This window comes from Rhamphochromis sp. 'chilingali' (assembly GCF_963969265.1).
Source record: "Rhamphochromis sp. 'chilingali' genome assembly, chromosome: 22".
Taxonomy (NCBI): Eukaryota; Metazoa; Chordata; class Actinopteri; order Cichliformes; family Cichlidae; genus Rhamphochromis; species Rhamphochromis sp. 'chilingali'.
The window spans coordinates 25618959-25646341 of NC_137950.1; the positions used below are offsets into that span (position 1 = coordinate 25618959).

At 41.1% G+C, this 27383-nt stretch overlaps 2 protein-coding genes across 2 annotated transcripts in view; one reads left to right on the forward strand and one right to left on the reverse strand.

Moving 5' to 3' along the window:
- The window catches only part of etv4 (ETS variant transcription factor 4), a 36610-nt gene extending 31620 nt beyond the window's left edge, over window positions 1-4990 (forward strand). The window contains exons 10-12 of the mRNA XM_080871996.1: window positions 354-526; window positions 3695-3796; window positions 4476-4990. Coding sequence (XP_080728122.1) covers window positions 354-526; window positions 3695-3796; window positions 4476-4703 — 503 coding nt within the window. The 3' untranslated portion in view covers window positions 4704-4990. The remainder of the gene's footprint in view (window positions 1-353; window positions 527-3694; window positions 3797-4475) is intronic.
- Window positions 4991-10427: 5437 nt separating this feature from the next.
- dhx8 (DEAH (Asp-Glu-Ala-His) box polypeptide 8) lies at window positions 10428-19992 on the reverse strand (the record flags this gene model as incomplete). Its single annotated transcript, XM_080871995.1, is given in 24 exon segments — window positions 10428-11264; window positions 11365-11544; window positions 11658-11854; window positions 12263-12391; window positions 12547-12684; window positions 12867-13022; window positions 13144-13284; window positions 13536-13717; window positions 13823-14033; window positions 14123-14308; window positions 14433-14627; window positions 15321-15502; window positions 15985-16132; window positions 16769-16866; window positions 17093-17180; window positions 17265-17471; window positions 17783-17927; window positions 18093-18464; window positions 18625-18731; window positions 19132-19223; window positions 19324-19396; window positions 19475-19560; window positions 19837-19968; window positions 19971-19992. Coding segments are annotated over 24 exon segments (3687 nt in total). The 3' UTR covers window positions 10428-11044.
- Window positions 19993-27383: the final 7391 nt, after the last annotated feature.

Genomic DNA, 27383 nt, shown 5'->3' on the forward strand with positions numbered 1-27383 from the left:
GGGGATTTGGGTTTACGTGAGTATGCAAACATGGGGGGGGGGGAAAAAAAATCAAGATTAGATGACCTACGGATGTACTTATCCTACTAGAATTAAGCCACTTTTGGGCTGTTAGGGGTCAAATGTTTCTTGTTTGCACAGCAAGAAGTACTTTAGACCATAATTTAGTGATTGAATCTTAATGGTCGGATGCATTAATGTGCTGAAAATATATCAACTATCACATTAACTGGCTGGAGATAAACCACAGTGCACATAGGGCAACAAATCTCTAAATTCCTGGTTACATGAAATAGATGGAAAGCATTTTGACGCCTATAAACATACTGAGTACCTCTGTATTCCTCGTCCAGGTGAGGTGAAGCAGGAAGGGGGTGGTCTTTTCCGTGAGGGTACACCTTACCAGCGCCGTGGCTCTTTGCAGCTCTGGCAGTTCCTGGTGGCCCTTCTGGATGACCCAGGCAATGCCCACTTCATCGCCTGGACAGGCCGCGGCATGGAATTCAAACTAATTGAACCAGAAGAGGTAAGTCTGAACTGTAAACGACCTTTTTTTTTTCTTCAATCAAAGATGGTGGGGAAGCGTTGTCTGTAGGCACTATAATCGACCAGGCTAGCCATCATGATGTCACCCACTGGTCTTACTATTTTAACCCGATTTGATAACAGAGGATGAATCAGACTGTGAAACCACACACTCATTGGCTAATGATTTGTAACTGAAACGGTATTATCTACTCTGGTTAGAGTCTGAATGATCATCCTTTCTAACTATTAGAATGACCATAAATTGCAAACAAAATTAAGGGGCTTCCACACCGAAAGCGATTCTCTCATTTCCCGTTTTTCTTGTTTTGTACTTGACAGTTGATTATAACCAGCAGACAGGATGTGGCTGCTTAGAAAAGTGTAGTGTAGTGTAGTTCCCACATCACATGTCTATTACCAGTGTCCTTCACCATCACTGGTAGTCACATGAATTTAAACTAACGACTAAGCCCATAAAATCATCAGGAAAGAGTTCGCTGGCATCCCAGTAAAAGTGAGTCAATGGTTGTTTCCAAGACTTCAATACAAAATGAAATTCTTTGAAACAAGAAGAGCCGCCCCCTGCTGGCCATTACAAAGAACAAAGGTTTAACCCTTTAAAATCGATCGGAGCAGGCACGCTCTGTTTTGCGTAACTATTTTTAAATCCTGGTAGCTCTGCAACCACGTAAGCTAGCGCAAAAAAATTTTTTGCATATGAAACCGGAGGAGTTGTACTTACATCTTATGCCATCAGCCTGCCCTAAGTCACAGTTTCCTTCCACATATAGCTTTGCAAAAACTGCATAAAAAGCGCTTGCAGGAACAAAAACATAATATTCAGAAACACGCTTTGCTGATCCGATCAGCTGTTTGTAACACTTCCTATGTTGGAATAGACGTCAGCGCGAACTTTCACATGTCTGCCATGACCTGCCCGAAACCGGAAGTGGCGTCATTTTCGCGGAAATGTAGTTTTTTACCATCAGGGCCTCATGAGCCTATACTGGTGTTTTTGAAAGTTATCTTTGACTTTATGACTTTCTGTGTCGTTTCTGGGATGCTTAGGACACATATTGCACTGCTGAAAATAGTTTATTTTGATGCAGATGCTGCTTTTTTGCAAATTTGCACTATAATATTTATTTTCATTTTTCCTGCAGTGTATAGAAATTGGTGTATTTCAAAAATAAAACTATGAAGACACTCAAAATAAATTTCCTGTGGTGGGAAACTATTTTGTGCAACTTTTTTGTATTTACAGTTTTGAGGGATAAGCCTCTTAAATTTCTCTAACTAGAAATATATGTTAAAAAAACAAACGATTTTCAATTTTTTGGTAGTTTACTGCACTTTTTTGCAATTTATGTAATTACTATGCACTTAATGCAGACATATTATTAAAATTTAGGCTGTAATGGTTATATTGATGTATAGCAACTTGAAATGCTCCCAAAAAATGGCACTACAGCATGTAAAAATATAATATAAGCTCTGGCGGACTTGGTTCTATGGTAGGTCTTAAAGGGTTAAGGCACAGCGATGCTTGCTAAACTTTTTAAGGTCCAGTAGTCATGTCCATCTTTTACACTTTTGTTTACAGAAGTACAGGGGCAACCCTTCAGAAGCTCATTCGATCAGTGCTGCAGGTCTCTTCCTGTTAAACAGGAGTTCTTCCTTCCCACAGTCACCTAGTGCTTGTTCAGAGGGGACTGTCTGATTCCTGGGATTCTCTCTCAAATGTTGTAGGGTCTTTACCTTAAAGCACCCTGAGGCAGAAGGTGTTGCGCAGCACTACATAAACTAGATTTAATGCATCTTTGAAAATGGCCATACACAGATGCAGAGGCTGTCTAGCTCTTAAGAGAGACATCTTTATGTTTCAGTTTGCTAAGTTCCTTAGACTTTAATATCCAGTGAGTGTCAGACATATGTGATCTCACATCTCACTTTGTTGGGTAACTTTAAAAGAAGTTCTAGTTTAACTGGAGCTTTCTCTGCAGTAACAATATCACTTTAAATGTTTGAAAAAAAGACTACTGCGATATAAAATGCATTATTTTTAACACATTACTGTGTGGCCTTGTCCACTGATAGTACTGGTAGTGATTGTGACATTAATATGATAAGGATACTCTTTAAATAAATTTAGTGAGGGTTTGCTGTAATCTAGGTAGCACCTTCAATGAGAAGGGGGATTTGGCCACTTTCCTCATAGGCCTATTTTCTGATCCATCTTCCATTAGGCCCCCATACATTATTCAACACGCACTGGATTGATAAATGAAGGACAAGCACTATCACAGAAACATCCAACACCCCTGTTCTCTCTCACCTCCTCACATTTCTTAAGTCCAGACATTTTTGCAATGTTTAAGTCTGCAGTTTGATTGGATATCAGAGCGCCTCCATTTAGGTGGGCCCTAATACAGACAGGCCTATATTGTGTTTTCCATTATCTTTTTACTGTACATTAAAAATGAATGGGGTAAGAGTTTTACAAGCGCAATTAGAGCTGAGAGCGCACTCAGAGATCAAACGGGGCTGCTGGGCCACTGTGGGATACAACCTGTCTTCCTGAGTCATGAATATCAATGCCCCCCCCCCCATCCCAAGCTTTACGGTTTCTTCCTACATCCAAGGTGTTTGTCAACAGAAAATTTATCCACTGTTGCACAATTCCTTGATTTATTTCCCCTTGTGTATGTGTGTGTGTGTGGTGGTGGTGGGGGGGGGGGGGGGGGGTGTTAATGTGAGGCATTCATTTTCTATAAGAGGCAGAGCTGCTTTATCAGCCCAGGGTTCAAATTTTGGGCTGTATTTTATGGCCTGCCCCTGACAACCCGCCCTGACTCCTGTTTCACTGCAAACACTGTGGGACTCTGGTTGCATTCAAGTGGTAATGGTTACATAAAAAGGAAGTGAATCCACATGTGAGGACTCGCCCTGGTCTTGGCATGTTGATACTGTCGAATTTAATAGCAGAATGAAGTTTGGCTTGCTACTGAGGCCCTCTAGTGGGCAACCTGTGGAATTAACTACCTGTGTCCAACTATTAGCGCAAAAAGACTCGATCTTCTTGAAATGTAATTTGAGGAAGGTTATGTTTTACACTATTTAAAAGCATGCAAACACATTTTTAACTGATTTATTTCTTCTTTCTCAGGTTGCCAGGCTGTGGGGAATGCAGAAGAACCGTCCAGCCATGAACTATGACAAGCTCAGCCGTTCTCTGCGCTACTACTACGAGAAGGGAATCATGCAAAAGGTACAAAACGCAGCCAGCACTAAATCTACTGGGAACCAAAGTAATCCCACATAGGTTTTCAGTACAGCGCCTCCAGTTGTCAGAGGGCAGTCAAAGATGCACAAAAGTGCCCTTAATGTCAGTGCCTGATGCATTGGCAAGTTATTAAAAAAATAGACCTCTTGCAACTTGTCACGTATGAATGTTTGCAAAGGAACCCCTGGATTTATGTCTAAGTACACTAAATACACTGATTTGCTTTGTTTTCACTCAGTAAAAGGCTGGAGAGGTGCTGATTTTGAGATTTGCCCTTTGTCTAAATATCACCACACACTGGATGCTCCATAAAAACAGGAACATAAACTCTCACACCAAATATTCCGAAAAGGCATCTTGTGCATTTGTCTGTGACAACTTAAGACAAAAAGTTAGTATCTGACGCCCTGGAATAGGAATATACTCGTGCACTCGTCTTGCTGGATAGCTAAAGAAAAGGAAACAGTTTGGTGTTCTCGTTCAAAGTGGATATAACACATTTCCAGCACTTTTATATTTATATACATCTCCCAATTTTCTCTTATACTGAGTGCTTAGTCTCTGCAGCCCTCAGAGGCTACAGAAACTGTGAAATATTAGTTTACAAATGCATTCGTATTTCATTTTAAATAATCCTCCTCTCTCTCTCTCTCTCTCTCTCTAGGTGGCTGGGGAGCGCTACGTTTACAAGTTCGTTTGTGAGCCCGAGGCTCTAATCTCCCTGGCCTTCCCCGACAATCAGCGACCCAGCCTGAAGGCTGAGTTCGAGCGCTACGTCAACGAGGAGGACACAGTGCCTCTGTCGCACCTGGACGAGGGGGTGCCTTACACCCCGGAACAAGCCCCTCAAAACATGGGCCCTCAGCCCTACTCCAAAGGCTACATGTACTAAAGCCAGCCCCAACACGCCCTCCTTTCTACCCCACCTTCAGAGATGTTCCCATTGTACCAACCCACCATCATACATGCCCCACAAAACCCCATGCACCTCTTGCACATGCCCACCCCATCCTCTTGTATATAAGGATATGGTGTTTTTATTTTAAATTAATCGCATTAGGGATTTTTTTTGGTTTTGTTTTATTTTTAAGAGCTGTATTCCTCTCACATTCGAGGCTTATTCAATCCATAAACCTGACTGTGGTTGAAGAGATTGCTTAATAAATACTCATAATAATATTCAAACTGAAGTCCTGAGAATTCTTTAACACAGCTGAAAGCAATGTTACTGAATAGTGATGAGAATTTTAATCAAGTGTTTCTTAATTCAAATTAGACTGACCCGTTGTAGCCAGGTACTATTCGTCATTCAGGAGGGCAGTTTAAGGGATAGTTGTAAGGGTGGAGCTGCACCATCTGCTGCTAAAACTGGTTATGGTACCAACCAAGGTATGGCCGCATACCTTTGAGCTTTAAAAGATGATATTTTAGCATAACTGAAACATTCTGGTTCATAGTGGGGAGGATAACATTTGTGAGGTGGTGAAACGTTTTCATTTGGAGACAGCAACACAAAACCACAAAGATGAGGGGAAAAAAAACAAACTGCAAAAGCTACCTGTTACAAGTTCAGTTGTAAAATGTCAACAGCTTTCTGGCTAAATGCATCATTTGGAGTTAACTAGCACTAAAACGATGCAAAGTCTCTACAGACACACTTTAAAACCCAAAGAGCTTTTAACTGGAGGTAGCAATAACGATTGCTACCTCCATTGTGTGCCTTGAAATTCTGGCTTGCCCTTCGATGTGCCTCAGGCAGGACGTTTGAAAACCACTGCAGAGAACAAAAGAAGTCGATTACAGGTGTTAGGCACCAAATTCAAGAAGGCACACTAAATCATTGCTTACTAATATAATAAATGCCATTTGAACGTGATAATTCATCTGACTCCATAATGTTATCTTAAAGTGACTATATATACACTATTTAATACATACTATTTATGGCCAGCTGTATAGCGTAGTGGCAAGACTACACACCTTTGGAGTGGAGGATCACAAGTTCGGATTCCTTTCTGGGGGCATCTGTATCCATAAAATAAGTAAGGGTCGGTGAAACAACAAGTAGCTCACTGTTCCAACATGGTATGGCGAGGGGGAGCCAGGATGACAGGTCAGGGGGGAGATATCATCACCCTGAACTAAGATTGATTGATTGAATCAAATAGCTTGATTTAACTTTAAGTAAATTACTTCTAAAAAGTACTGGTAGGGTTGTGGACTTTGTCTAGCATACCGAGTCATGTCTGGGTCCATATCTCTGCAGCACACCATGGGTCATGTACTTGATTGATACACACAAAACTGATAAATTAACCAACTTGAAATTAGGGTTGCTAATAGATGCTAAGGCTAACAAAAAAAAGCAACTACTTTGAAGTGGATAAATAGCCCTAGAGAGAAAAAGTTCCAAGTAAGATCATATACAGTTGTGGTCAGAAGTTTACATCCACTCATCAAGGCACTGAATGGTAGTAATTTCTTTCAATTGTTTTCAGTGTGGAATAACCGTATAGATTACACAGACCCAACAAGAACTGGGTTCCTAAGTTTTAATTTATTTTGGGTTTACTCCAGTCCTCACCAGATCAAAATCATACATGCAAGATGAATTTTATACATACACTCACTGAAATCTTTTGTTTAAAGTGGTGCTGAAGGGATTACAATGTCTTTTAACTTGACAAGGCCATTAAGTTGTCTTAAGTGATCATGATTGGCTACAACTGGTAGTTTTTCTTTGCTAGCATAAACTGACTGCACTCATTGGATTGACCAATACTCCGAACAATAGGAAAGACCAAGGAACTCAGAGAAGATCTTTAGGTATTCTTCTAACCTTGGCAAACTATCACCCTCGGAGACGAGAGGAAATTACTTGGGACATTCAGGAACAACCCAGGAATCAACCCAGGCCTGCTATGAACTGGAAACTGCAGAACACCAGTGTCACTGTCCAGTGAAGTGAGTTTTACATCACCATGGACAAAGAAAGAAGCCACTTTTTCAAAATTAGCACCTTTAAGCTCAGCTGAAATTTTCAGCTGCCTACATGGACAAGACAAATGTGTTTTGGAGTAAAGTTTTATGGTCAGTTGAGGCAAAGACTATTTCGCCACAATGACAAGAGGTATGTGAGGCTTTCAAACTTAAGAGCACCGTCAAGCACGGTGATGGCAGCATCATGCTCTGAGGCTGTTCTCATGCCATTGGTACTGTTACATTGCACAAAGTGGATGAAATAATGGAGGAGGACTACCTCCAAATTCTTCAACATAACCACAAATCGCTCGATGGTTGAAAACTGGGTGTCCTAACAGGACAATGACCCCAAATATACATCAAAACTAGTTTGGGAACGGACAAAGCAGGCTAACATTAAGCTTCTGGAATGGCCTTTCAAAAGCCCCGACCTCAGCCCTACTGAAAATTTGTCGACTGCGCTTAAAAGCCAGGTTCACGCCAGGAAACTAACCAGTTTAAATAAACTGTGTTAAGAAAAGTCATTAAATATCGACAAAATTATGCCAAAAGCTTGTTGATAGTGAACAAAAGTATCTGGTCAAGGTGCAACTTGACATTTCACCAGATATGAAATGTCAAGGGGGATATGTATACTTTTGACCCTGTGTTTCTTAGAGAAAATCAAAAATAAATTCACATGCAACTAATTCTTGTTGCTTTAAAGTCACTAAAGATGCATGCTATACAGTCGTTCCACTTTCCATTTTTCTCACCAGGCATTGTGACACTGTGTTGGCAGTGATCTTCCAGTGAGTCTGAACATGTGTAAATTTCCAGCTAGATCCATAGAACAGTCTTCATTTTGTTTAATTAAGATGAATTGCCAAGATAATAAACTTCCCAACAAGATCATTGTGTATTAAAGTATGAGTCAGAGGTAGTGAGCAGGGCTGGAAGGAACTTGTAAAACCTCAGAGACCCCTCAGGCTACTGAAGACAAGAGTGCATTATGCCTCTGTGTGCCAGTGGAAAGTCAGAGGAAGCCCTGATAATCATCTCCAGCTCTGAGGTCACAATGGAATAGGCCTGGCGTAGAAGAGAAATTAGAGTTTGATTTCTTTAAATTTCAAATCTCAAACAAGAGATTGGTGGTGTTGCATTTTAATTAAGTTTCCGGCTGGAAGTAGGTTTCTTTCAAGGATGCTTGAGAATTATTGCAAGAGAAAGACACTGCAAAGGTTACACAAATTTTGGAAATGTTCATATGTGGGCATTTTGAAGATTTAAAAAAATCCAGCTGGTTTTTGTTGATTCCTACCAGTTACATTTCTCACCTTGCTTAGTCAAGAGGAACACATGGAAGGTACTTAAAACTGGTCCTCAATCGAGGTTTGCCACTTAAATTTGAGCTATTTTTCTAGCATTTGTGAGCTCTCGAGACTATAAATATGGGAGATATCCACAGGGGCTGAAAAAGCATACGTTCTGTTAGAAATTAAAATCAAATCAGTCTGTGTCACAATCTAAAGCCAAACTCACAGCACAATTTTTCTATAAGCAATTTTGAGCATCAGTGCAGAGTGAGGAAAAACAAGCTACCCTGGATGTTTTTCTTTTTTTGCAACTCAGTGCAGAAATCCTTCTAAGTGCATTTTGGGTAAACCTTCAGAGAGTTGTCTTGCGTGATGTGTGAAACGTCTGTGTGACTATCTCCTGTACTTATGAAGTTATGTGAAAATGCTGGAAAAAGCAAATAAGGCAAAACTAGAAAGTACCACAACTCCTAAATATTCAGAGTATGAATTTTGCATGGTATCATTAAATATGGTTAAATATGGTAAAGTTATTGTACGATAATTGTAAATAATTTCTTTCTGAGGGAGTCAAGAGGGAATTCTTTTAGATTTGGTAGATTTCATATGAAGTGACCCTTAAAGTTTCCATATGTAGGAAATAACACATAACAGAACTGGAAAATGTCAGTAAGTAAGAAGTACATAGTGTTCACATGGATAATATCAGACAGTATACCTTGAAAACTGTGAATGACGTCTGCTGACCATTAGTCTGACCCTCAGGAATGGTGAGTACCATTTAACCACCTCCATCCGTTTCATCATCTGCAGTTTGAAAGCATAGAGTAAAAATGTATCCTGCAGTCCAACTTCAATTTAATTTTTTTGCTGTTTTTTTTATTCACACTCCTGACTCACTAAAATATGGAAGCTTTTTTTTTAAAGGAAATACACTGACAATCAAAACAAAAGGCCGACAACACACCCAATGAGACTTTTCTTATGCCAAGGCCATTATATTTAAGTATAAGTAACCAATAAAGCTATACTAAAAACGAACTTAAAAAAAAACATTTTTAAAAAGTAATAAAACAACAGCAGCAAATGGATAAAAAATAATAATAATTTAAGGAGTACTTACTATAAAGACGGCTCAATTTTCTGTCAGAAATGCTTTAAAGTCTTCAAATGTTGGGATTCTCGGTAAGACTGATCACAGATTCTGCTCCAACACAGCAACCTATGCTCAGCAGTTCATCCTAACTTTACACTCCTAGGACGAACTTTATCACACATCTTTACAATTAAGCAATGTCAAGATAACTAATTATGTCTTTATGAGTAATGTTGTCATCAAGATTCTCCAGCTCTGTGCACACCAAACACAAACGTGCAAGTTGTTACACGTCAAACGCCATTTCGCTTCTCGTGATTGAAGCTAAATGTTTCAGCACTGCTGCCCCCTGTTGGGCAACTCTACATAGCTCAAGGTTAATATGCATTAAGCGTGGGGTTTAAAAAATTTTTTTTGGCTTATGCGCTTATACTCACCTAGCCTTCACGTTTTATTTTTAACTCATTAATAACCCAATACTATACATATATATATTGATAATCCCATTATTAAAAATATATTGTAAGTGGCCTGTGGAATAATTCTGGTAATGAAAACCTCTGGTTACATTTAGTGTGTCTCTTTGTAAACATCCTAAAGTTTTAAATCTTGAGTTTCCATCTTCATATAAGACTTTTCATATATTTTCTTAGGTGTCCTTAGGTTACCTGTTAGCTTGTTACCACCGCTGATTCTTAATCCCTAGCATATCCACCCTTAACATCAAAGTTATCAAATTGATCTTTTTCATGCATTTTTAAACATCCTCATTCAAATTTCTGTAATTGTTTTTCTTCTATTAACTTCTTTGGCTCATTTTTATTCTCCTCTTTGTGCCTAGCTACAATACCACACTTTCCCCCTCAGGAAAATTTCCAGTGTACCATTCTCTACCTTCGTAAGAAGAGCTTACGAGTCAGCGGTGTTACTGATGGTTGTGAAGAGAAAGCTGAGCTAGAAGTTAAAGCTTTTAATTTACCAACTGATCAGGAAGAGTAACTTGGACATGCAGAGGAAGCTCAGAGCAGCCACCCCACCTTCCCATCCAAAACAAATCAGCTAAGGTGGTTTGGGCATCTGATGAGGACCTCTCCTGGATGACTCCCATTGGATGTTTTTCTGGCACACCTAACCCAGAGATCTGTCTGGCATTCGGCATCCCTCAGGAGGAAGGGAAAAAGCTCTGACTCGACTTCAGATAGCTGGATAAAAATGGATGGATGACAACAAAATCTCAACAGGCTTAGGAAAATTCAGTATTTAATGAGAACACGTTTTCATAGTTTCACTGTAATTCTTTGATACACCGACAAGTGAAAGTCTCAATTCCTGTACAAAATACATCAAACAAATGTTTTTCCATCCTTTTACTCTGACATCAGTCGATTAGTTAAAATATAAAAGCCCATTATGATTTCCTTTAGGTCATTACTTAAGACTTAACATTGCAGTACAATATTACTGTTACAATTTAGAGAATAGAAATAAATATAAATTGTTTTGCAAAATCTGCAAACAGAACATTAAAATCGCCAATTTTTCCTGCTAGTCTTAAACAAAGGAAATACCTCTGGTGTTTCTAAAACAACTGACACCAAGATTCCCATCCCATCTCAATTTTTTTTAAAAACAAAACAACAACAAAAAGTCAAGACGAATACAGAAATGTGATCAGTAAGTTTTGGTGGAAAATGTACACTGTTTACAAAACTGAAAGGAGGACTGACTGCAGCGTCAAATCAAACTGTGACGCAAACCCTTCATCCTGCAGGGTTTTCCCAGTGCTGGTACGAGACCACACGTCCGACTTTGCCACTACTGTCCAAGTACCCGAGTTGCGCGTTTGTGATGTCACACACATTATCGGCGTCTGAAGGCGCGTGAGATTCTCCAAGCGTTGGGCTCTTCGTAACGGTTGTACAGGGGCTCGAGGCGCTGCTGTTTCTTCTGCTTGCTGAGGCGGGTGGGGTCGGACACTTTAAAGAAGGCAGGTGCGAACTCCACCAGCCAGCGAGGGTCGATGGTGGTCACCTCACGCATGTACTCCTTTGTAGTCAGCACCAGCTCGTGGTACACAACCCTGTCGACAAAGAATTTGAGAAATCAGACAGTGCCCAACTTGCAAGAAAGATTTACTTCCTCTTTCGCTGTGGCACAGTAAAACTGAAATGCTGACATACCACTCAGGCTGCCGGTTGAACAGAGCACTGGAGGGGTGGATGTAAACAACTTGCTGGTCTATCAGGGTTCTGTAGCCCTCCTGAGGATCTTTTTTGGCCGCATTCCTGAAGAAACCACTGCAGATGGCTTTCTGGACTCGCACAGTAGCTTTACCACAAGATACTACATCCAGTTTATGTCTAGAGAGAAAAGAACATGTTAAATCTTTCTAAGCAATATAATTTCTTGCGCTACCGTTAACATTTAAAGTGATTTTTGATTTTTAGTATTTAACATTTTGGCCCTAATGTACCTGTCCATGATCCCCAGCATCTGTTTGCGGATATCCTGGGCTCTGCGCAGGGAGCGAGCCTGGATGAAGTTCTCGTAGCACCAGGGGTTGGAGAACTTGTTGTTCTTCCAGGAGTTGTAGACAGCTAGCAGGGTGAGGTGATCGCCCTCAGGTTGGTGGAACTTTGCCTTCTTCTGGTCAGCCAAGGCCTGCTTGTCCTTTAACACAAAAAATGGGGGGGTAATCATTGAATTCAGAATACATTTCAAAATCTTTTACTATAAAAATGTTAAAAACATCACAAACACTCAGCTGCAGCTCTCATAGCCACTTTCAACATTTGTAAAGTTTTTATGAAACTTTGCATTTTCAAGTTTAAATGTTTCTAAAAACATCTGAAGTAAATAAGTCCTGAGGTTGCTAAAGATTTCCCAGAAGTGTTCATTTCCACTGGACATCCACTAATCTGTATAAAGTGGCCTTGATCTCAACTTAATGCAGTTAAACCGTAGTGGATTCAATGCTCCATTGATTCAAAGGAAGCGCTACCACAACACATTGCATGACTGCTTACACAGATAAGGAATGAGATGTGTAGAAATGACTGGACGGTGTTCAAAGCATACCTTAGGCCTGTAAAAGACATTCTGCACAGACAGCATCGACACGATTGTGAGCATCTCTTCGCTGCAGCCCAGATGGACGGACATGATCAGCATCTTACACAACATGGGCTCCAGAGGGAACTCAGCCATCTAGCAGACACAAACGCACAGGAGATTAAAAGTCTTATCAGAATAACAGAAAGACAAGAAGTTAAAGAAAATACAGCTACATAAATCTGATTACATGTAGATTTATCTGCTCTTCTTTGCAGCAAAGAGAAACCATTGGGTAAAAACATCCTTACCCTTCGACCCAGTCGTGTGAGTAAGCCTTCATCGTCCAGAGCTCCTAAGGTGTAGAGCTGCTCCATGGCTGTGATCAGAGTCTCCATAGGAGGAGCGTCCATGAAGTCAAAAGACAGCAGATCATTGATGCCCATTGCCTGGAGGAGTAAATATTAATATGAACGTTAGTGATCTGAAATGTTAAAGCAGAGGTCTAGTTTACTTCTCCTGTCTGTTAGTTGTTTTGTTTGTTTGTTTTTTAACTCGTTTAATTTCTTCTTCTCAATAACGCAGGATGTCATCCTATGCATGATAAGAACTGAAGGACAACAGCTCCTACCTTCAGCGACAGCACAGTGCTGGCCAAGTTGGTTCTCTGGATTTCAGGTACATTGGTTGTCAGCATCTCATCTCTGTAGGCTCTCTCAGTGTACAGCCTGTAACACTTTCCAGGGCCTGTTCTGCCGGCACGACCTGCCCTCTGCTTAGCCTGAGCCTGGAGCAAATACAATAAAGAGTTTTATGTCACACTAAATCATTTTGAAACACTAATGCCTTCAGCGAGGCTCTAAGACCTCCTTTGCTACAACATCAAGTACATCACAAAACCGCTGTACCTGTGAGATTGGCGTCACCACCAGCTGATCAATGCCAGTCTTAGAGTTGTACACTTTCTGCTTGACAAAGCCTGGATCTACAACATAATAGATTCCATCGATGGTCAGAGAGGTCTCTGCAATGTTTGTGGCGATGACAACCTGAGAGAAAGAACAAAGGACGTTATATATTTGCTCTGAAGCAACAAAATATCCGGAATTGACTTTACCCATGTCAATATAAGGCCACAAAAATACTAAACACACTGACTAAATCACTGAAACATATTAAATGAACCAAACTTTTAGTTCTACAGACAAATGAAAAGGGACAGACAGTTACACAAATTGTAATCTTTGAACAAAACGAATGTTATATGTTTCTATAGATTCTAAAGATTTACTGAAAGTACCTTTCTGCTGCCTGGGGGTGCTGGGTCAAAGATTCTGGTCTGCATCTCACTGGGCAGGGCAGAATAAACTGGCAGAATGATCAGCTCAGGAACATCAGGCCCAAGAGACTTCATTCGCTCATAAAGGATCTCACAGGCTGTGTCGATCTCCTCCTGTCCAGTTAAAAACACCAGGATGTCTCCTGCAAAGGAAGAGTCACAGTAAGATGGATGACATGGACTGATACTAGAGTCCAAAGGTGGAAAGAACATCCATTTTTCATGACTTAAAGAGAAAAAAAACATACCTGGAGGCTCAGTCAGATGAATCTGCATGACAGTGATGAGGCTGGCATCCAGGTAGTCCGTCTCAGGTTCTTTGGTGTAAAGAACCTCTACTGGATACGTTCTGCCGGGAATGGTGAAGATGGGTGCTTCATAGAAATACTGAGAGAACTTCACAGCATCCAGTGTAGCTGATGTCACAATAAGCTTCATGTCTGTGCGCTTCTGTACAGTCTGACAAACACAAGAAGAAACACTCAGAATCCCTTTTGTCTCTGATTCTCCATTAAGTCATAGATTAAATGTAGGAAACCTTTGCTTACCTTCTTGAGGAGGCCAAAAAGAACATCAGTGTGGATTGTCCTCTCATGAGCTTCATCTAACATGATAATGGCGTACTGACCCAACTCTGAGTCAATCAAACACTCTCTCAATAACATACCGTCTGTCATGTACTTGATTACAGTCTCAGGACTTGTGCAATCCTCAAAACGGATGGTGTAGCCCACCTGGAAAACACAAAAAGATAAGTCCCAATGAGATTAAGCAAAGCTGCAGTGTGCAAAAGGTGCTCAGTAATTATATACTGTAACACGATTGCACTTTACTCAAGATCAGAAATATTTAACTAACCTCTTGTCCCAGACAACAACCGTACTCCTCAGAGACTCTCTTAGCCACTGACATGGCAGCCACACGACGGGGCTGCGTACAGCCAATCTTCCCCCTGGCTGTGTAACCAGCCTCTGCCAGGTACTGGGTGATCTGTGTGGTCTTTCCAGATCCCGTCTCTCCAATGACGATCAGGATCTGGTTGTCGTGAACAGCCTGCAACAGATTAACAAGGACACGGCAACAGTTAGTAACTGGTAAACAAAAAGCATCCATCCTTATTTGGGTTTATTTTTTTTAGAGGGAATAACAGAGTTTTTATTGGGGGTGTTGTATTTTACTTAGTCAGAACCAGAAGAAAGAAGACACCAGCTAAAAATCTGGTCATTAACATTACTAAAAGCTCAATTAACCTAATCATCAACATCAAGGACCAAGTTAATGTAAAACATTTTAAGAACTTTTACATATCAACTTGAAAATGTCATTGCTAAATCTTAGAAAAAACGTGAAAATATCCTCTTTAGGATAGCTATTTGTTATTAGACTTGCACATGTCAATATTTCCACCCCACTGGGCTGAAGCTTTGTGGATTTTTGTATTTTGAGGATGTTTTTAGGCTGAGAATGTTTTAGTATTTCATAAGTTTTTTATTACACAACATACCCTGAAACGCTCAAACTATAAATGACCATATTAGCCCAACAGTCAGATTGAGCAATCTAAACTTTCAAAGTCCAATTTTAGTCATTTCTTTTCTTTTTAAAGGCCATTTATAGGTGAAAGCGTCTGCCTAGGATGTTTAACAACCTGCAGCCATCTTTGAATAGATTCAGTTAGAAACAAATTTTTGAAACGTGAAACTAAATCTCAGAAATTTCTCCCACTGAGTTTAAACTGTAATGAACCTGAATGAGCTGCTCTTTCAGCTTGTAGATGGGTAGGCTCTCTCTCTGCTCCAGGATAGAGAGTTGGGTCTTCTTTCCATAGGATGCCTTGTTCCCTCCAAACGCATGTTTCTTCCACTCTGGGATGTCATTGGGCATCATGCCAATGCCTCTCATGTTAGCGGCAATCTGTCGACCATCAACTGTAAGAGAGAAGAGGAAATATATCTAGCTTTACAACTCAAGTTTGACCGCATATTAAGCTACATCTCTGTTGGGTTGGCAGAATAATGCCCACCAGTGGAAGCCATCTAGACCACCTTGTGCTTAAGGAGGGCACACAGGCACACTAAACCATGACAAGACTATTCCGGCCAGATGGGGGGCGGCAGGAAACCAGATAACTATCTCCAGTACCGGCAAGCCTGAGGGGTGCTGTCTGCCAGCATGGAGGAAGTGTCGTGTCTGGGCTGTGGTTTTTAATAAGCAGGGCTAGCATACATGCTACAGTGCTACATTAATTTAAAGCTTATCCAAAAGCAAAGATAAAAAATTGTCCAATAACATCTGAAAACCCAATTTAAGATACTTCCTCATGTCACGATTGCAGATGTGTTGCTCAACAAACTCCTATTTAGCAATAGTTTAAAACTGATTTAATGAGGACGTCCAAAAGATTTCTAACCATCTGGCAGCGGGTCAACCCAGTGTTTGTTCAGCCCCATGGGGATGGAGTCCATCTCTGCTTCCCGCGCCGCCTGCTTCAGTTCTCGTCTCTCTTTTGCCAGAGCACTCTGCATCATGGCTGCCTGGGACAGCGAGCCATCTGGATTCTATGAAGAGCACAGGAAGAGATCATAATTAAATACCGTATAAATCCTTAAATCCAAATTAAATCACATACTGTATTGCTCTGACTATAAGATCACTATCTGCAGGAGATGGTGTTTTATGCACCAAGTTGTGCCTTTTCCTGAATCAGTCCATGGTGATATATTACAGAAACTCATTTACTTCATAACATTAAAAATTTATAAACTCATCCATCTTTTTTCACCATTCTTGCTCAAGGCTGTGGTTAAGCTGGTTGGAAAGGTTCACCAGTATATCCCAGCGCTGACACAACCACTCACACCTACAGCCAACTCAGCATTACCAATTGACCTAATCTGCATGTTCCACTGGGAGGAACCTAGAAAGAACCCAAGCAGGAAACACATGCAAATTCCTTACAGAAAGGCTCCAGCTGGCCAATGGATTCAAACCAGGGACGTTCTGTTTGTTTGACTGCCGAAATGCTTAAATTTAACTATTAAATATAAACAAGAATATTTCGCCAGAATTATAATATAATTAATTCAATTTATAAATCACAGCAGGGTGCTGGAAAACTTTATGGCCTGATCATTTTTTGAAAATTTACTCCTAGTTTATTCTTTTTTTCCTTTCACTCAAACTTCTACTGTTACCTTGACAATCTTGACAGGGCTCATGTCCATGCTTTGCTTCGTGTGGCCTCTCAGAAACGGTGGTTCCTCTTCAACCAGCTCAATTTCCAAGTCTTCATCTGTATGAAATGAAACCAACCAGTTAGCAATCAGGTCACACTTAGTCATGGTTCACATGAACAAGAGCTAACCCTAACCCAAATATACAAGATAGTATTAAATATTTATGCTTAATGCTAAAAAACTGAAATTGTTTAAATACTTGACTGTTTTATTAAGTGCCTTTACTAGCCTGAATTACTCATTTATTAAAGCAGTTGAGTCATAGACAAAACAATTTCTTACCCTCTTCATCATCAACTTTAGGAAGGATGCCTGTCTCATCATCAAAATCAGGAAATTCTTCTTTGGACAAAACATTGGCAGCAATCATCTGATGATTTTAACAAACACCTTTTAAAATTAGATAGACGCACAGACATAAACGAAGCTTCAGCCACTTCAAATGTGAACCCACCTGTTTGATCTCCCACTTCTCTGGGTCTGAGATTTTGGTGAGCCTCTTGCGCTCCAGTGTGTCATCCTGTTCCAGCTCCGGCGCGTGGCCGAGGTTCAGGTTGCTCGGCCGATCAGGATTCCTCATGGAAATTTCCTCCCCCCCGTCGGGGCCAACGTTCCTCCTCCTGTTGGGGTTCAGGTCTTCTCCCGTCTCCTGGTCTACATCCTGGCAAACAGAGGAGGAAATAAAAACGTTCCATTATCTGTACCTGGAGCTGAGATACAACAGCTGAAAAATCTCAAGGAAAATTTGATTTAGTTCTACTGGCTGAAACTCACCAGAATGAATAAATACATACATTTATAATATAATAAATGTGAAATTAATTAAGCACAAATTATTTGATAAAAATCTTATTTCTTCAGACAGGATCAGAAGGAAGACATCTGAAAACTTCCTTCACTTTAACACAGAAAATCTCTACTTACTACTCTAAAATCAACTGAGCACCACACTGTTATGTTTTGTTTTTTTACCTTCATACTGAGGCTGGTCTTGGACCCTGTGAATGAGAGCACCTTGACTTTGACTCTTTGGCCTTTGCTAACAACGTCGGCCACGTTGGCCACACGACCCTCCCTGCGCAGCTCAGAAATGTGGACCAGACCCTCCCATCGCTTCCTAGAAATTGAGAAGATGATCATGGACAACTTTAACAATGAAATAAGAGACAGGACAAAAGAGGAGACATCTCTAAATAGTATGCACTGAAAACATCTTTAGTAACCAGCAGACCCCTTTAAAACTGAAAGTATATTTATACAATGTTTGCGACCTTATACTAACCTGAGTCCCTCAAGCTGAACAAAGCATCCAAACTGCATGATGCTGGTAACCTTTCCATTGTAGATATCACCAACAGAAGGTTCCTCAGGTGGAGGGCGATCCACGTGTTTGTCCTTCCAGCGGTCAGACTCTCTCTCTTGGTCTTTTCTCGGACTAGGTGAGCGCTCAGACCAGCGGGAAGATTTGTCTCTTCTCTTGCCACGGTCTCTATCTCTATCTCTATGCCGATCACGGTCTCTGGAGCGTGACCTGGATCTGGAATAGGATCTGGAACGATGCCGTCTCTTTCGGTCCTTTTCCCGATCTCTGTCTCGATCTCTGTGTCTGTCTTTTTCTCTGCTTCTGCTGCGACTTCGCCTGTTTTTTTCTGATCTACGAGAGGAGAAGAGCCAGAAATACATAATACAATAAACACAACAATAATATCCTGAATTCAAACAGCCGTCGCAAGTTTGCTAGTTGGAGCACAGGTATCAGAGATTTAAATAAACCCAACATGACAATGAAATGTGACCAGTGACTTGAGTCTTACCTGTTCTTGCTCCCTTTGGACTCTGTCCCACTGACACTGGGCATGAACATTTCCAGTTCCTTCATGGCATCAGCTGCTACTTTAACATCATCTTCATCCAGGAGAGCCTACGAAGTTCAGTATAACAAAAATCAGTCAACATAAATTGGTCAACGTTTCTATTGCCTACCTACAAGCATCAATACCACATTTGGTATTTTGTGTATATATTGTCAGTATATATTGTATTATCATCGCAGTTTCTTAAAATATTGTAATTTTGAGGCTGCATCTCCTAGCTGTACTGCCAACACCAGCCCTTTCATGTAAACACAAAAAGGAAAATCCTGGGTTCACTTATCAAAATGATAACCAGCTTAGTGACACCGTTTAGCCTGATTGCCAACAGAAGACACCCTGTGTGTGTTTAGATCGTTTCTTTGTACAGCGCCCATGTGTACAAGCTTGTTTTGCAATAAAGATAATGTGGACACTGCAGCTTCATGTCAGTGTGATGAAGCCACACACCTTCGGTGCCGGCTCATTTGGTCTACACAGTGCAGGAAACATCTCCCTCAGCTTTTCCTTTTCTGATTTCGGCTTAGCCACAGACTCGGATGCTGGAAGAGGAGCACACGGTTAGAAATGTCACTTTTAAGGAGTAAAATATGTCCTTGGGACCATTAGCTGCCCAGTTTACAGTTAGCCTAACTACTTTACCTTTACTTGTAGATGCTTTGGATGGTGGTCGCATCGTCTGAATGAGCCTGAGCAGATTACTGATGAGAGAATCCTACAATAAGCGAAGAAAACGTTAATGTTTAGTTGAATAACAATAAGCTTCATGAACAACTCGTAGAGACTAACTTACTGTGAATTCGGCTCCATTTTCGAGTAAAAGTGCTTTGAATCCATCAAAGCTCGGTTGTTTTTCGGCAAGGCTGATGACAAATTCAGCTATAAAGGAACCACAAACAACACATTAACGAAGAACTACATGAGACTCATAACTGTCGAAGTTTATATCCCAGCATTAAAAAGTGACCCACAACGAATTTATTGAATGATTAGTACGTAAAGTTTTTTTAAATCTAGTAAACGACACAATACATCCAAAAAGAACTCATATGTTTACAGTAAATACAGATGCTAGTTTGCTAACAACCGCTAGTTAGCATAAGCTAGCTAGCTAGTTTTGGCAGAAGGCGATTTTTAAAGACATAAAATACGTACCTAAATCTTTGTCATTTATTCCCAGGTGGTTGTCAAGCTCCGTGCAGACTTTCGACACTAAAGACAGATATTCGAGCTGCGATAGCTCGTCGACTCCGATGTCTGCCATCGTCCACGAGTTGTTTTTGTTCACACAACGTAGACGCCGGCAGACATATTGGATATGGGCAACATCCCCTTCCGCCCTTTACGGAAACACTTAGTAGAGTTCAAGGTCTGGCTCCTACTTGCCACACGATGGCACTCAAAACCCTCACAATAAATTTGAATTGAAACGTCTCCACCACAGATGTCTTCACATGTGGGGTTTTCATTTCATGTCGTTTGCAAGAGGTTTGCCAGTTCTTAGCCCATATGCTTTCCTCCTTATTTTGCCTTTTGTGCTTGTTTTATAAACTGTATATGGTTTATTCGTGCAAATGTTTAATACGTTATTTTTTGCCACAATATAGATGATAAATTGACTTTTTTTCATGTTTTATGTTCTTTCTTCTCAAGTGGCGAGAAATGAAAAAATAAAGCCAGCACCAGCCCCTCTTATGTTCAATTGAGGTTTCTCTGAAAGCAAGTTAATGCCCATAGACTCCTTTATTAAAGCATCTAAACTTCGCTTCATTAAAAAAAAGCATGTTTAGAACCTAACACCATAAATGAATTTGGTATGTAATGAGTTAGGTGCGGCTGTTTTGACTGACAGGTGTGCTGACACAGGGAGCTGTAGCTGACAATTGTCTTCTGTGCTTCACCCCCACTAATCTGAGGCACTGAAGTGAACCTTTCACCAGTGAACCTTTCTCTATGTTGTGAACTTCTTTCGGCCCATTTTAGTACAAATATCACAAGAATCTGGTACATCGTTTTGGTGAGTGAAATTCTAGTATATAGCTGTTCTTTGCACCCATAAATGAATAAATACAGCATGATGACAGGTAAATATGAACACATCTGGCTACAAATATCAACAAAAAATGGGCAAAATCCTAAAGATGAGGCTTTGAAATGCAGATCCAAAAACCAGTGGGTGATGTTATGATGATGGGCCATAGCTTGGGATGCATTTCAAAACACAAATGTCTGTTGTTGCCTTGTTGCATAAAAAAAACGTTGCAGTGCAATGAATAATTAATTGCCACTGATGAGTGCAGGGTATTTGAAATGATAAAAGAAAGCCTCAACCCTGCTACTAATGGTATGTGGACAGGTATAGTTGCCGTCTTGACTTTTATGGTTTTGGCCAGAGAATGTAAAGGCACTCCTCTGTTTCAGCACATCATGCACATACCCAGTCCATTAAGATAAGGTTTTTTATGCTTAAGTAGCAAGCAGCCCTTACCTCATCCCCATCCAATGCATTTGCATGAAATTGCAAATGCTTGTGGGAACTACTCTCTGCAGTTAGATCTTTACACAAGAGCAGAGGCCGCTAGAAAATGAACGACCAGTGATTTGGCATGAAATGTTCAGCAACCGCACATATGAAAATTTAAAGATTACCCACATGCACTGTATGCTGAACTATGTGTATGGGTCATGAGAAGCAAAGTGATTTGCAACAGCAAGAATTCAGTTTCTAGTAATGAATCACGCTGTGCAATCGTGAACGTTTAAGCAGTTTCACGCTATGACTTTACTTCTGTTTTTGTTTCTGCCACTGTCGCTGATTCATAGTTCTTTACCCGCTAACTGTTTTATCTCTTGTGGAGTCTTGAGAACGTTTCACTGAGGTAAAGGTGCAAGGAAAATCAAGACTGTATGTTGTATCACCTGCATCTTAACTTACTGCAAAAAGCTATGTTTATATGATAAATTAAGGTATGCACTGCACAGGAGATAACCTTCCTCGTCTACTCCTTGGATACCTCCCAGCTTTGATCTCATGACTGATAAATCACCTGCAGTCTTATAGCTCTTTTAAACCTCAGCTTCGCTCTGCAGAACCCTTTGTTTCTCATTCTCACTCATATGCGCCCCAAAGGGGGCAGAGCTCCCATGTAAGCTGCTCGTTTACCATTGGGAAAAACCCGGAGTTCTAAGTTTTACCCAAGGACACTTCGGCACAGGGTGGGACCAGAGATCAAACCGCTAACCCTGTAGTACATGTGTTAGCGGTTGTTTGGTACATGTGTGACTTACAGTCACACATGTACCAAACACGCTCTAAGAAATGTAATATTTTGTGCTACAGAGACTTGAACTGTCCCCACAATATAAGTAATGCAAGTACACACACACACACACACACACACACACACCACCACCACCACCACCACCACCACCACCACCACCACCACCATCTGTCTGTTTACACATTTCCCTCAGTTGGTGTCTAGTTGGCTCCCTCCTCACAAGCCTCCCGCCTGTAATCTCCTTATTAAAATCAATCCTCATTACCATTCATAAACACACTACTTATTTCACACACCACTTTAATCCTGATTAAGAGCCTTGTTTTCACATAACATCCACATAACTTCTGACATTTTATCATTTTTGAAAAGAACATTATCTCCCAATGTGTTTTGCCGTGTCAGACGAGTCCTGAATTTCACTCATGTTTGATCTTTTTTTTTTCCTTTTACTTCACTTGACATTTCTGCCATCACATCCTTCCATTTGTTCCTGTAGTATGACTTAGTCAGAAAGGGATTCTTATGGAGAATCTCCCATTGTAGCAGTCTGCTTTCCTAATAAATCCCTCATGATCTTTTGCAAGTCAGTTTCTCCCACTCTCACACTGTTCAAAATGCAATCTGGAATTTATTTCACTGTTTATCTCTTTGGTACTGTCTATGCTGCCAAAAGTTCAAAGCATGTACACAGCGCAGCCAGAAATGTGTGGACACCTGAACATTACACCCATGTAATGTTACCCATGTAACACAGCCCCACTCCCCCCCATCATCCTGACTGACACCCCCATCACCTCTGTGGACTCATTCCGCTTCCTGGGTACCACCATCACCCAGGACCTGAAGTGGGAGCCCACCATCACCTCCGTCATCAAGAAAGCCCAGCAGAGGATGTACTTCCTGAGGCAGCTGAAGAAATTCAACCTGTCAACACGGACGATGATGCAATTCTACACTGCAATCATCGAGTCCATCCTCACCTCCTCCATCACCGTGTGGTACGCTGGAGCCACTATCAGGGACAAACAGAGACTGCAGCGTGTTGTGCGCTCTGCTGAGAAGGTGATTGGCTGCAGACTCCCATCTCTGCAGGACCTGTACACCTCCAGGACACTGGGGCGTGCAGCTCGGATCTCAGCTGACCCTTCTCACCCTGGACACAGTCTGTTTGACCTGCTCCCCTCAGGCAGGAGGCTCCGGTCCATTCGCACCAGAACCTCTCGCCACAAGAACAGTTTCTTCCCCTCTGCTGTTGGACACATGAACAATAACCACATGACTGTCCCCGCCACTAACACATGACCCTACGCTGTGTCACTGCATCATTTCATGTCTGGCACTGATCATCACCTGCACTCATGTATATATCTTTCAACGTAGCACTCTTAATTCTTATTCTCATGTATATATGTTTGGCACTGATCACCACCTGCACTCATGTATATATCTTTCTACGTAGCACTCATAATTCTTATTCTCATGTATATATCTCATGTATATCTCATGCACATATCTTTCTTTCTACATAGCACTTTAATTCTTATTGTCTGCACTGAAGCACCGCAGAAATTTCCTAATGTTGTAAACCTCAACATCTGGCAATAAACCCATTCTGATTCTGATTCTGATTCTGATGTGTGATTGTAAAAGATCTCATTCCAAAGGTATGGGCATTAATCTACTGGAACAATGTCCTCCAATCTTCAGGGACAGGCTCAGATTCTGCCACAATAGTATTAGCGAGGTTGAGCATGGAGGTAGGGTGATAAAGTCTCACTAACACATAGTGCTCTGATTCATCCCAAGGCTTCTGAATAGAGGTGAGGTCAGAAAATCTGCATCTGGCTTTGCATGCTATGCTATTGTCATGTTGAAACATGCAGTTGGCACTTATTTTTCTAAAGAGCCCTTACTTCACTTTAAAGCATGGGTGTCAAACTCCTGGCCTCGAGGGCCGGTGTGCTGCAGGTTTTAGATATCACCCTGTTTCAACACACCTGAATCAAATGATTAGGTCATTACCAGGCTTCTGGAGAACTTCAGGATAAGTTGAGGAGGTAATTTAGCCTTTAAATCAGCTGTGTTTGGATCAAGGAGACATCTAAAACATGCAGGACACCGGCCCTCGAGGCCTGGAGTTTGTGAGCTAATGGGTATGTTCAGTAAGGAACACCAGTAATCATGCGTCTGTGTGGTATCCTGTGTGTTCAGGCTACAACTCTATTCTTTACATTGCTTCTTCTTTCACACGCTTTCAAATTCAGTACTGACACCATGTCTTGGTGCATGCTTAAGGAAGGAAATCTGAGAAAGATGATTTTGTTCATGTAGACGTAGTGTTTTCATTTCATCTTCTCACACTGAAAATGTTATGTCGAGATGGACAGAATCGACTTTATGGGATCAGTAATGGCACCATTACTCTAAACCAGTCCTTTTCTTGCCCATCTTCTGTGAGCCAATAAGCCTCTTTCCTGTGTGCTTCAGTAATCTCAGTACTCTTCTGTCAGTCTGCTTTTAAGAGTATCATTCGTGCATCCCTTTTTCCCATTTCCACCTCTCCCTGGTCATTCAGAGCCTCATTCAAGCCTACATCTTCACCTTTACCAGCACCAACATCTAGACTCTACAGAGATCCTTACCAAAATCCAATCATCGCTGGGACTCAGAACTGCTATGATGATTCAATGGAGTATGATCAAGAAATAGCTTATTAATCATATCTGAATTATTACTAAGCTTATTAATTAGAATCAAATGTTAATAAACCACATTTCAAAGCATCTCGATTTATCGAACTTCATATAAGAGATGAGTGCACTTTCTAAATCTAAAAAGTGAAGTCAGTGCGATACTGCCTTAAACTGTCATTTTTTTCGACTACTCCAGTTGCAATGACATTTCAGGTAGTGTAGAAGTTATAGGAAAATGGCACTTGTCTCCCATAAGACTATGGGCTTAGTGCTGGTTCACGTTGTCCTGAATATGACAAAGACGGTCCCCATTGCGGATATGTGGGGATGTACTTTGCTGCGTTCTTGCTTCTCATGCAGATCTGCACCACACTCACCAACAATGACAACAGCAACAACAACAAAAAGTCAGCTTAGGGCTTCATTAAGGAACTTCACTAATCGGGAACTTCACAGTGACTACACCCATCTTTTATACAGTTGATGCTGTTGCTATTTAAAACTTGTTAGCGAACACAATGTCTCTTGTTTGTTTAATCTAAATACTCAGATGACAGTTTATGCTTTCAGGGCAAGTTAAGTGCTGTAACTATTTCTTAGTGAATAGGTGCAGCAACTCTCTGGAGTCTTGTTACAATCATTTATCAACTATTCAACTATTGTTTGTTGGTGATTTTAGGTGCTTTAAGGAGAGATGAAATAGCTGTTTCCAGAATGTTTTCCAAGCTCTGTAACATGAATGTCTTCATGTCAAAATATTTTTGGTATAGCAATGAGTAAATTCCTCATCAATGGTGTCCTGCTTATCAGAGACAGCAGCCTAACCAAGATCTAATCTCTCCAGCGTGTCCTGGGGCATCCTTCCAATAGAACATGCCCAGAACCCCGTGGGCTAAGGCCCAGCCACCAGGCACTCTCCCTCAAGCTACATCCCCAGGCCTGGCTACAGAGTGGTGCCCTGGTAACCCTATACTGGGCAGGATAAACTGGTCCCATGATTTTTTCTTTTTCATGGGGGTCCTCTAAATCACTCTTTGTCTGGCCCCCCACCAGGCCAGTTTGCCCCAGGAAACACTGTCAGGGGCAAAAGGCAACATAGCCCCTAGGATCATTGGGACACAAACCCTGTACTGTGGTGAGGGGACTCTTACTCCATATCTACCAAAACACACAAAACTGTCCTGCAAGCTTACGTTGCACTGTTGTATATACTGCATGCCATGGATTCTGTTCCATGACCAAGAGCATAAACAGTATACTATAAAAGCTACTTTTGGCTGCTCTCTTTTCACAAGGGGTCACAACAGTTAGTAGGCCCACATAGCTTGACTTCAGAGAGTTCTATGCCAGATGCCTTTCCTCTGACACAACTCTAAAGGGATTTGTGTCTCCAACTAGCATCAAACCAACAACCTTTCATTTGTAAAGCAAATATGTTAACCACTAGACTATGAAGCAACCATATATAGTGTCTTATGTACTTGAGTATTGGTACAACGACATAAAAGCTGACTCCAGACAGTCCAGACAGTCAGTGGTGGTCTCTTGTCTTGAAACTAAGAAAAGTTTAACTTGGGACTTCCACATTTTGCATCACAAACAGTTATTTTACCTGCTGACTTTAACTTGCTGAATGCCATTGACTTTTTATGGTGTTGTGGTTGCCACATTGCTGGAAATTGCACATCCGTTTTACTGATTATGGTGCAGCTAAGTTACAAATAGCTCCAGCATCTATCAGGACCTGGGCAATTTGCCATAATTGAAGGGCGATGAATTCTGGTCTCTACCATAAAATACTGGACGGGGATGTCCAGCCGTCAGTTCATGTTATGTAGCAGGACAATGATCTGAACCCTAAACAGGCTGGTCATGCTTGAAAAAGTTACTTTTTCACATAGGGCCAGGTAGGTTTGGATGGAGTTGTTCCCCATAACAAATGAAGCCATCACTTAAAAACTGCATTTTGTGTGTACTTGGGCTATCTTTATCTAATGTTACAATTTGTTTGATGAACTGAAACAAACCTGCAAGGAAAGAAGGGGGAAAATACTATTTTACAAAACTGTATTTGGAAACAGGCTGCACCATCTGCTGTGTCAGACTGGGGATTCAAAGATTCATAGAGAACCGATTTGTTTTTCTCTTTGTCCATTTACGCACATCCAACCAATGTTTATCAAACATGTTCCTCAAACTCCTCATTTCCCCCCGTCACTGCTTTCTCTGTCTGGTGTAGACTTCCAAGATTGTACATATATTTTCATTTAGGGGCCGATTGAGGGCAATTCTCTCAGTCAGCAGTCCTCACCTGACTGATTTGAGAGGAAGCAGGGAAACGTATGGGCTAAGGGGGAAGGGAAGTGGGTGGGCTCTCACTTACATAACAGCCCTCCAATGTAAACAGAACACATGCTAGATGTGCATGTCTGTCCTTACGCATGATTTCTATGGTGAGTGATGATGACGCAAAAGAGGGAGAGACTGTGAGGAGCGAGAAAAGGAGAAAGGGAGAGTGTGCTGTTGTTGGAGGGGATCCATGAAAGATTCTTGAGAAGGTGAGAGTTTAGAAAAGAGTGAAAGAAACAGCCTCCTCTGGATCCCAGTAGTTGGATTTATATGCTTCTGCTTCACTCTTCTGTTAAAAAGCACACATTGATCTTTGCATAAAGTTCTTTTTAGTTATTCTTGCAATACGTAGTTTGTAGGTTAGAGTCTTGCTGCT